Here is a 12,069-nt window from a genome sequence, read left to right as displayed (position 1 = left end):
AATGCCCTCTAGTGGTCAAAATGCATTCAGAATAGAGGCAGTCTTCAAGGTCTAAGAAATTAGCATATGAACCTTCTAGGTTTAGCTTTCAACTAAGAATACCAAGAGAACAAAGCAAATTTGGTGATAAAAGTAAATTGAAATGTTGTTTAAAATTACATTCCCTATTTAAATCATGAAAGTTTTTTTGGACTTGACTGTCCCTTTAACCACTAATGCACAGCAGAGATGCATTTGTCGCCTAAACTGATCCAGTATGTTAGACATATGCTTACATATATAGTTACAGAAGAGGATGGGTTTATATACAGCAAAATATTGATTAACCCTCTCTCTTTCAGCTGCTGTACTACTGATATCTTCAATGTCAAGAATATATAAATCTGTGGTCTTAGGGACCACATTAAAGTACATGTTGGTAAAAATATTTTCGGTTTAAGATGGATGATTTTACTGCAATTTTACCATACTTTTCTGCATATAAGATGTAGCATACATATTCAGCTACAGTTTTAAAACATAATTGTACATACATTTTTCCACACTCTTTAATCATCACTCTCTCATGTGTCACTGTGTAAACTCTCTTCCACCACTTTTTTTTAACAATTTTGTAAGAAATATTCCAATATATACCTACTACAGGCACAGATGTCTACAGCCTTTTTACTTAATTCAACTTAACTTTACTTTTATCATAACACCATAAATACACAGCCTGAGGAAATAATGTGCTTACAAGTACTTAAGTATTTCAGTGAAAGGAACAGTAAACACTTTGAGATTGTGATATAAAAAGTTTAATTATGTATAGCACAAAAGTTTTTTATATACTTTATTTCTCCCATTTCCTGCAATTTAAAAGGACATGGAACCCTATTTTTTTCTTTCATGATTTAGATAGGGAATACAGTTTTAAACAACATTAAAACGTGTGTGTGGTAGACCGAGCGCTAGTATTTTACAGCCTTATGCTCACTGGCAAAAGTCCCCTAGTGGACTTGGGATGTGACTACAATTGTGTGATATAGTGAGCGCTGGGAAGCTTAAAAGGACTGTGAGGTATGGATATGTTAAAAATGGAATGTATTTATTACAGTTAATATACAATGAAAATACAATATAATACATACAAATTAAAAAGCTTCTAAAATTCTTCCTAAAATCTCTATGGATCCATGAGATATAAGTCTTAAGGATATAGTGTTACCTATATCTGTGGTGTTGGAACAAATATTACGTTAGCTCCGACAACAGTCTAAGACCATAGTATTATGGTCTATAAAGTGCAGTTTAAGCACAGATATTTACAAACAGCAGATGTGATGTAAATGGCCAAAATTGGCGTAGTACAATGTCAATAATACGGATGTCAACAATACAGATGCAGTATAAAAGTATAAGTGATAGAAATACAATATAAATAAAAGTGTAGGAGAAATCCAATTGTGTAAAAATGGAAATAAAATTTGTTGAAAAAATGAAGAAATTTATGTCTCTCAAATAGTTTCTTAAAAAATGTCTCTTTGGAAAATCACAGTGTTCCAAAAAAAAAAAAAAAAAAATATATATATATATATATATATATATATATATCAGAGTGTTCCACAAAAATTGCAAAAGTGTTCCACAAAAATTGTAAAAAATTAATCCACAAATAAATATCAAAGTGTTCAAAAAATATGGTGGGTAAGTGCGTTCAAAGAAATCCTAGATGATTAACTTCCAAAATAAACTCCAATAGCTGTGGTAGACGTGAAGGAGATTATAAGAATGCAGAATATAAAAAATATATAAAAAATGTAGAATATAAAAATGCAGAAGAAAAAAAAGTACAATAATGTGGCGGGTAGGTCCAAAGTCCTCCTCCTAATCTGTGGGTGAAATAAAGTGCAATAGTGTAATAACGTCTAGATGTGGTATAATAAAATCAGAAATTTGCTCACCAGTATGTCGACGCGTTTCGGCCCTCCTAGGCCTTTCTCAAGACAATACTGGTCTGTATGTCTCTGGGAGCTTTATACCCTAATACCATAGGTGATTGGTTCTATTTTGGCACCAAAAGTCGGGGTCTGCCCTTTCCTGTTTAGCCCAGTGTTACATGGGAAATGTAGTTTTTTTTTCACTTCATACGTGTTTATTATTTATATCGTATGTGTTATTGTTTGGGGGCATCTCTTATCTTACTAATGTAATGTATATCAGGCGGTGTATCTTATTTTTGATATCCCCACTTCCGGAGTATTTAACTTACTATCCCTTCCGGTTCTTTTATCTGTAGCTTAACATCCGGTTTCGCTACTTCCGGTTTCGCTCTCGCTAATTCCGGTTTCGCTTTTACCGGAAGTGTGTATTTATTCTTATCCGGTTGTACTATTGCCGGATGTTTATCTAATTTGGAACCTTAGTCTTGTCTGGACTCTTTCTATATGGCCTGCATGACTATATAATGGGATAGGGGTCCATCGTTGTCCTGATTGTGTCTATATAAGCCAGTGTTTGATTCTTTAATGCATATATACAAAACAGCCTTAACGTATATGTGTAGATGCTGATTATTGTATGTGCTATGATCGGTGCGTATTTCACAAATACCTAGGGATTTAAAACTGTAAAATATCATAAGAAATCGTAAAATATGTAAAAAATCTCTTCAAGGGCATTTAGAGTTGTTAAAAGTTCTCTGAAAATTCTCTAAAAATTCTCTAAAAGTTATATATGTACATATCACAAATATAGAAATTTGTGTGAATAAGTCTCCCATTTCCTGCAATTTAAAAGGACATGGAACCCTATTTTTTTCTTTCATGATTTAGATAGGGAATACAGTTTTAAACAACATTCCAGTTTACTTCTATTATTTAATATGCTCCATTTTTCAGATATCCTTTTTTTGAAGAAATAATAAGGCACATGTGTGAGTCAATCACATGAGGCATCTATGTGCAGCCACCAACCAGCAGCTATTGAGCCTATTTAGATATGCTTTTAAACAAAGGATCAAGAGAATGAAGCGATTTAGATAATAGAAGTAAAATGGAAAGTTGTTTAAAATTGCACGCTCTTTCTAAATCATGAAAGAAAAAATGTGGGTTTCATGTCCCTTTAAGCCTTGAATAATTGTGGGTTTCCCCGGTCTAAGATCTCAAAACCCTCATGGCAGGCCTGACCCTACCTATACCTATCCCTAATTGGCCTCAGAAATTATAAGACTTTAAAACTAAGCCTGTTTTGATTCCATAATAACTGTTGTTAGCAGTGTTTACTCCAGAAGCAAGCCTAGATTAGCTTCTCCAAATAAGGCAAGTTGTGGGAGAGTTTGACTATTGAAAAACAATTGCAGAAAAGTTGTTAGTACATAGAAAAGTTTGTGCAGACTCATCTTAATTTATAGCACAACTGCAGACAATATTGTAATTACAAGAACCATTTTTTTTTCTTTTAAGGGTGTTTCTAAGGGCGTCGCTGCTCCATTTCTTAATTATCTTAAGAATTGAATACAGTCTCCTGTGTCTGAAACGTTGGTGGCCATGCTTCCTTCAAGTAAGCATAAAATGTCAGGTTTTTTTTTACTGTACCCAGACATATTATATACCGTTTTCAATCTAAAGGGGAGGAGAGTCCACGGCTTCATTCATTACTTGTGGGAATTAAGAACCTGGCCACCAGGAGGAGGCAATAATACCCCAGCCAAAGTCTTAAATACCTCCCCCACTTCCCTCATCCTCCAGTCATTCTTTGCCTTTCGTCACAGGAGGTTGGCAGGACCAACATTTCCAGTTAGTGGCCCTTCCCTTTGGTCTGGCGATGACCCCGAGAGTCTTTACAAAGGTTCTGGGGGAGCTACTTGTAGTGGCCAGATCCAGAGGCATTGCTCTGGCACCCTATCTGGACAACATCCTAGTCCAGGCGCCGTCATTCAGTCTCGCAGAGGATCACTCCAGGGCCCTTCTTTCATTACTCCAATCTCACGGTTGGAAGATAAACTCAGGAAAGTGTTCCCTGATTCCCAGCAACAGGGTGGAGTTCCTGGGAACGATAATAGATTCTATATCAATGAAGATATTTCTCACAGATCAGCGATGCAGGATAATTGCGTCCACCTGTCTTGCCCTTCAGTCCTCCTCCAGCCCCTCGTGGCTCAGAGTATGGAGGTGATCGGGCTCATGGTGTCCAGCATCAATGTCATTCCATTCGCCAGGTTCCACCTCAGACCTCTTTAGCTGTGCATGTTCAGGCAGTGGAACGGCGATCCTTCAGATCTATCTCAACAGATTTCTCTGGATGTTTGGACGAAGAATTCCCTTTCTTGGTGGATCTGTCCACAACAACTGTCCCAGGGGACATCCTTCCTGAGACCATCCTTGGAGATTGTGACCATGGACGCGAGTCTAGCAGGATGGGGTGCTGTTTGGGTGCCAGGATGGCACAGGGAAGGTGGTCATGAAAAGAGTCTCTCCTTCCGATCAATATTCTGGAACTTTGAGCTATCTACAGTGCTCTGAAGGTGTGGCCTCTCGTTCAACTTCAGGTTCCAGACAGACAGCATTACCTCGGTGGCTTAAATCAACCATTGGGGGGGGAGGAGAGTCCACGGTTCCCGCCCGTTTCTCCGGTTGGCGGACCTAAATTTAGTTTTGTTCTTCTGGCACCATTTATACCCTGATATTTCTCCTACTATTCCTTGTTCCTGCGGCAGAATGACTGGGGGATGAGGGAAGTGGGGGAGGTATTTAAGCCTTTGGCTGGGGTGTCTTTGCCTCCTCCTGGTGGCCAGGTTCTTAATTCCCACAAGTAATGAATGAAGCCGTGGACTCTCCTCCTCATGATGGAAAGGAAACTATCAGGTAAGCATAATTTATATTTTTCTCGCCATTAAATGGACTTTCTAAAGATACCATTATTTTCATCATATCTTATAATTTACTATAAAAACAATGATAAAATATGATGAAAAAATGGGAAAACCCCCCACTTTTTCTAACTTTGAACCCCAAAATCTGTTACAAATCTACAACCACCAAAATCACCCATGCTTCTAAATGTTGTCTTGAGTTTAGAAATACCCAATGTTTACATGTTCTTTGCTTTTTTTGCAAGTTATAGGGTAATAAATACAAGTAGCACTTTGCTATTTCCAAATCAATTTTTTTTTTTAAAAAAATTAGCGATAGTTACATTGGAACACTGATATCTGTCAGGAATCCCAGACTAATCCTTCACATGTATATTTTTTTTTAAAAAAGACAACCAAAAGTTTTGATTTAGGCCCATTTTGGTATATTTCTTGCCAACATTTCACCGCCAAATGCGATCAAATAAAAAAATATTGTTCACTTTTTCACAAACTTTTTCACAATTTTAGGTTTCTCACTGAAATTATTTACAAACAGCTTGTGCAATGATGGCACACATGGTTGCAAATGCTTCTCTGGGATCCCCTTTGTTCAGAAATAGCAGACATATATGACATTGCTCTTTGGCAATTAGAAGGCCGTTAAATGCCACTGCGCACCACACTTGTATTATGCCCAGCAGTTAAGGGGTTAGGTAGCTTGTATGGTTAATTTTAGCTTTAGTGTAGAGATCAGCCTCCCACCTGACACATCCCACCCCCTGATCCCTCCCTGACCCCCCTTAAACAGCTCTCTACCCTCCCCACCTCACAATTGTCACCGCCATTTTAAGTACTGGCAGACTAAAATAAAAGGCTTTTATTTATATATATATATATATATATATATATATATATATATATATCATACAAACGACAGCACTCTCTGATCTTAAATATAGCAGTAGATTTATTTGCAAATAAATCTACTGCTATATTTAAGACCAGAGAGTGCTGTCTGTTGTATCCTGTATTATTACCCACATTCTAGCACCCTGGCATTCGTGACACAGTCTGTGAGAGTGCACTTGTTTCAGCATCATATATACAGGAGGGAGCAGTTGGCTTTCAGTCAAAGGACATTTCAAATGTCACTTTACGGCCTGCATAGCCTGCAGCCACACAAGTGTGACGAATCGTTTCCAGTCTAGGGTCACACAAAGAGTGTTTCTTCTAACTGCACTAATTGCCGTACCACATATGTTGTATATGTAGCAGAGTGTACAGAATGCAACAAACAGTATGTGGGTTGCACGACCCGTGAAGTGAGATTTAGGATCAGAGAACATCTAAACAACATTGAGAAGGATATAGATGTCTCAGATCTGGTCCATCACTTTATTACGGTCCACAATAAAGTGGTCAAAACATTCAAATGGCAAGTGATTGAACTAGTAAGAAATACTCTGCGGGGGGAGACAGAACGGCCAAACTATTACATAGGGAGGCATTTTGGATCTTCACCTTGCGGACCAGACTTCCGCAGGGATTTAATGCAAAAGGTGATATCATTAACCATTGGCAATTCTAAATGAGTCACTAAAGAATCCACTATTCTTAAATACAACTTGGTAATAGGGTTAGGACTATTGGACTGGGACATCTCTACTTCACCTAGTACTAATTCTTATAACAATTAGACATAAACACTATAGTCTGGGGTTATTTAATAAATGAAATATTGAACGGTTACCAGGGTATAAAAAATATAGGAATATATAAGTTTCATATATATAAGTAAAGGTGGACCATGTGAGGATGTAAATTAGATAATAATTCTGACATATTAGATCTGTAAAATTTATTGCCTTTCTTTGAAGTTTAAATTACCACATATTGTAATGAAATATGAAGGATTACAATATAGAGTATTAGTGTTTATATATCCTGGTAGCTTGATTAGGTTCAATCAAACACAGACTTTTTTCAGGTTAGAATTTAATACTATATGTACTTTCTATTTTGAAGGAGAGGTAATCTAGTTGCTAGCATATCTAAGTCCACCAATTACATTACTGTTTGTATTAGTTCTTTGTATGTATTGAGTCTGTTTTCTTGTCAGTACCCATTAATAGCTCACATATCCAGACACAGCTGTTATCCCTTATAATTGTTTTTTCCTGGCCATATAAGGGTTAACACCGGATGTAGCATCATGGTCTATGATTAAGGCAGTTTCTAGCCGAAACTCGTAAGACCGGCTACGGCTTAATCTGGAGGCATGAGCTATTTTTACAGTTTTATGCTGTTTTGAAATAATTTTGTACCTGGAATAAAATGCTGATATTTTAAAGACGGCTCGCTGGATTTGTACTTGTTCCATGTCATATATATATATATATATATAATTATTCTTAAGTATTTGATCCCCTTAGCCCCCAACCTCCCTGATTCCCCCCCCAAACAGTTCTCTAACCCTCCCCCCTCTACCTAGTTGCTGCCATATTGGGTACTGGTAGCTGTCTGAAAGATCCCAATTTGTTAAAAAAAAAGTGTCTTTTTTAAATAAATAAATAAATAAAATCCCCAATTTTCTGTAGTGTAGCTGCCCCCCTCAATACCCTACCCCCTCCCCTTCCCAAATCCTTTGCCCAACATCGGATTCCCACCCTCCCACTCTCTCCTCATGCATTCAAATACATCTGATGGAAATGCGCATGCACCGATCGCTTCCAGCGCTTCAAACCCCAGAGGACGTGTCAGGCACGTCCTTGGTCATTATCTGACACCCAAATGAGAACATCCTTGCTCCTATTATCAATTTGTGTTTGTTCTCTTGGTATCTTTATTTGAAAAGCAGGAATGTAAGCTTAAAAACCTGCCATTTTTGGTTGAGAACCTGGGTTGCACTTGCTTATTGGTTTGCTAAACGAAATCACCAATCACAAGCGCTAGCCAGGGTGCTGAAACAAAAAATGGGCCGGCTCCTTAGCTTATATTCCTACTTTTTCAAATAAAGATTCCAAGAGAACAAAGAAAAATTGATAATAGGAGTAAATTAGAAAGTTGCTTAAAATTTCATGCTCTATCCAAATCATGAAAGAAAAAAATTGGGTTTACCATCCCTTTAATATTTCTAGTCCTGAAGCGACTATGTCCTCAGAGGAAGAGGTTTGGTTCTGATGTTCAGGGGTCATCCTCTGTAGGGATGGGCAAATATTTTGCAACATTCGAAAATTGAAACAAATTTTAACACATTCGTTTGTTTAGAATTTGATTGTTAGCACAACATGCTAACATTCATTTTATGTAATAGTATTTCTAATGCTCTCTTTAAATGTAATATTCGAATTATGTAATATTCAAAATAGAAACATTTAAATTGATATATTTGTATCTATTATGTATCAATTTACTAAATTCCCTACTAAATGAACTATTGAAATTCTGAATAGTATTTGTTAAATCGAAGTTACATTCGAAATTTCGAATGTGGATATTCGATTTCATTATGAACACAGAAAACGAGTTACATTTGATTACAGAATTGTAATGGATTTTTTTTTCGTCAGTAGAACAAATTCCACAGGGCTATTCATTCTACCAAACAAATGAAACTTTCAGCACATTCACCCATCCCTAAATACTCTGATCTTGATTCTAAATCTACTTATTTGTTTAAATTGAGCATATTTATTCTCCTTTTAAAGAATCTTTGTTTAACATCCTAAAGTAGATGGGGGAAAGCTGGTTAACTGTTTAAATTCTGTTTTTAAACCTATGGTTAAAATCTCCTGATGTATTTGCTATCTCTGATGTGGTTTCTGAGATTATTTCCAGAGATTGGGCTAAACCAGGCAATCCTTTTAATCTTTCTGCAAGGTTTAAGAAAATATATCCTTTTCCAGATTCCCAAATTGGATGGGGGTATTTCTACTCTGGCTTAACATACTACTATTCATTTGTTAGATTATATTCCTTCCATTGGAGGTTTTTTATGCAAGCATGTTATTTTTTTAGATCATCAGTATTTGTTTCTGAAGAAAGGAATAACTCCAGACAAGGATCAAAGTTCATCAGTGTTTATGAAGTACCATGCACAGCCTTAGTAAAAAGTAAAACGCAATATTTATTTGAATGCATTCAAAGAGATGAAAAACTCAGAGTAGCGGTGTGATAGGGGTTACTTCATCTGACGTGTTTCGCGCGTACAGTACAGCAACACGAACAGACTGTTGTTGGGGGTGAGTCCCACCACTGTCAAACTTAAAACAGCTTTAAAGAAAGCTGCAGACCTTTTACAGAGTTTTGTGCAGGGAGACAATGTAATCCATCTGGCAGTCTTGCTTCAGGGGATTGCCTCCAACTCAGCCACTATGTCACATGAGTGAGACATTTATCTATTTGTCCCTATCTACTGAGGCCCACTGGGAAATGTCCCGGTAGCCTAATCGGGTCCTGTGAACAAATTGTTTTTAACAGAGATGGTTCTCCAAGTCTGTTATTGAGACTCTGATACAGGTTTGTGACCTGCGTCTAAGGAAGTTTTATTATAAGATTTGGAGAACCATTATTTCCTGAATTAATAAGATACTGCAGTTTTTGCAGAAGGGTTTTCGATGAGGGTATATCCGCCAGTTCTTTTGAAGGGTCAAATATCAGCTCTTAATTTTTATTCCTCTGGAAGATTATTAATCTTTCAGATATGTTTAGTTTTGTTCAGGCTTTGGCTAGAGTTAACTCAATTTGTCCTCTTGCCTAGGGTTTTATCTTCTGACTGTACCAGATGGGAACTTGTTGTTCCTTCTTTGTGTCCTAATTTCTTAAATGAGTTTTTTTGCATACTTTGGATGTTGTTAGATCTTTTAAGTAGTATGTTGACGCTACTATAGTTTTCAAGCAAACTTCTAATTTGTTTGTGCTTCTTTCTGGTTCCAGGAAAGGGCAGAAAGCTTTTTCCATTTCTTTATTGTCGTCTAGGTTGAGACTTTAATCCATAAGATTTTTTAAAAAAAAAATTGGAGTCAGGGTAGCCTCCATCTTAATGGATTACTGCTTATTCTTCTAGTTCAGTTGCCATTTCTTGGCATTTTACAAATGAGTTGTTCAACTTTGCAAGGCAGCTATTTGGTCTTCTTTGTAAAGTTTTACTAAATTCTACCATTTTAATGTTTTGTGCTTCTTCTAAAGTGGCCTTTGGCAGGATTAGTTCTTCAGGATGATTCTTTGCCTGTTGGTGTTTTTTTTGTTTTTGCATGGTTTTACCCTTTTTTGGGTTCTTTTGGGGGATGTGGATTTAGTTTTTCAGTGAAATAAAGAGGTTTCTTAAATCCCCTCATTTATGTTTCATTACTCGTGGACTCCACTGCTTGGGTACTAGAAGTAATGGATCGTGGACTCTTACCTCCTGTATGAAAGAAAACATAATTTATGCTTACCTAATAAATTCATTTCTTTCATGGTGGTAAGAGTTTATGAGACCCCACTCTGTTTTTTTGGTGTTGGTTTATTTCTTGCTCACTTCTTTTCTCCCTGCTTCTATTTTTGTTCTTATTTCCATTCATATCTCTTTTGCTTGGCTATACATCAGACTGAAGTTATAGTGAGGTGGGAAGAGTTTTATAGAGTTATAGGTGTTTGGGAATCTTTGTCTCCTCCTAGTGGCAGGGAAGAGTAATTCTCAGAAGTAATGGATCATGGACTCTTACCACCATGAAAGAAATTAATTTATCAGGTAAGCATAAATTGTTTTTTTAAACAACTTTCCACTTTACTTTGGTTATCAATTTTGCTTCATTCTCTTGGTATCCGTTATTGAAGAAGGAGTAATGAACTATTATGAGCTATCTGAACACACCGGCAAGCCAATGATAGGTGGCACATATGTACAGCCACCAATCAGCTCCCAGCTCCTGACCCTACCTAGGTATGCTTTTTAGCAAATGATACCAAGAGAACTAAGCAAATTAAATAATTGAAATAAATGTGAAATTTGTTTAAAATGTAATGCTCTCTCTGATTCATGAAGGAAAAAAATTTGAGTTTTTATATCCCTTTAAATGTATCACTGTGGACAAGGCCTACAGCAGCATGGATTGAAAGTATACCACAGATACTAGTGGAATCTACAATGTATAAATCTTACAATGAGTTAACCCCCAATATTTTTTATTGATGTTCCACATTCACTTTGTTACAAAAGTATTTTATTATCATGTTTTTTTATTGTGATAAACACAGATTATTTTAACTTTCCTGTTCATCTACGGGGAGGAATATCTGCCAAAGAAAAGAATGTTTTTGGTTGCATTGTGACGAATGAAGAATAAAAATGGGTGATCAGCGTTAAATTCTTCTTCCCTTAGCATGCAGAACACTGCAATACCAGCGGTGGCAGCAGTGGCTTCAGTGCCTTCTTCATTCACCTCCACAAAGGACTTGTGCACAATTTCAGATAAAAACAGGTTGCTTGATCCAGACATTCCTGAAAGGTCTGCCTTGCCCGCATCAAAAATATCTGCCATTCCCATGGCAGCCAGGTCTGACTTCAGCTTGTAGCTATCCTCCAGTTTGAACTTAGGAAGGTGTACGTGCACATCAATCGGCCCCATGTTCTCTGGTCGGGTCCATTCCTGGAACTTCTCAAGAGTGAGCTCTTTTTCAACCTGTCATTAAGCAGAAAAATCACAATTTCATTTATTTATATTAAAAAAAACAAAATCAAATCTGTTTCAATCTAGCATTTTAATAAGGTCATAAGTTTGGGGGAATTGTGGACAGGGTCAGAATATAAAAAAGAAGAAAGGGACAATGGGAGTCAAAATTAAACTTTAGACTGATAATGTACCTTCATATCTGAGAAGAATTTTGCAATGTATAATGCGACTTTAACTTGTAAAATGAGAATATTGTTGTAGGTTTTTTTCTTTTCACCGATTTCCCTGTCTCCAAGAACAAAAAGACCATTGCTAAACAATCACAAACACATATATTACAAGGACTATTTGCACATGTTCAGCTAAAAAATGTGGTTTGTTTCTGATTGCACTTAGTTCATTTATAATAATGTATTAAACATGATGCAGTTAAACACATAGACATATATCCCTTTCTAATCTCCTCTGCTAGCTAAATATAAATATATCATAGTTGCCAACATTTGAAAAAAATTTCCAGGGACACTTTGCAGCTATCAATTACTTGCATGAAATGTTTTACCACACCCCCTGCCCTAA

At 36.6% G+C, this 12,069-nt stretch overlaps 1 protein-coding gene across 1 annotated transcript in view; it reads right to left on the bottom strand.

Annotated features, from left to right (window-relative positions):
* Positions 1–10,985: 10,985 nt before the first annotated feature.
* The window catches only part of LOC128660698 (leukocyte elastase inhibitor), a 95,080-nt gene continuing 93,996 nt past the window's right edge, over positions 10,986–12,069 (bottom strand). The window contains exon 7 of the mRNA XM_053714657.1: positions 10,986–11,499. Coding sequence (XP_053570632.1) covers positions 11,098–11,499 — 402 coding nt within the window. The 3' untranslated portion in view covers positions 10,986–11,097. The remainder of the gene's footprint in view (positions 11,500–12,069) is intronic.

Source organism: Bombina bombina, chromosome 5, assembly GCF_027579735.1.
Source record: "Bombina bombina isolate aBomBom1 chromosome 5, aBomBom1.pri, whole genome shotgun sequence".
NCBI lineage: Eukaryota > Metazoa > Chordata > Amphibia > Anura > Bombinatoridae > Bombina > Bombina bombina.
This window is presented reverse-complemented; position numbering and strand designations above follow the sequence as displayed.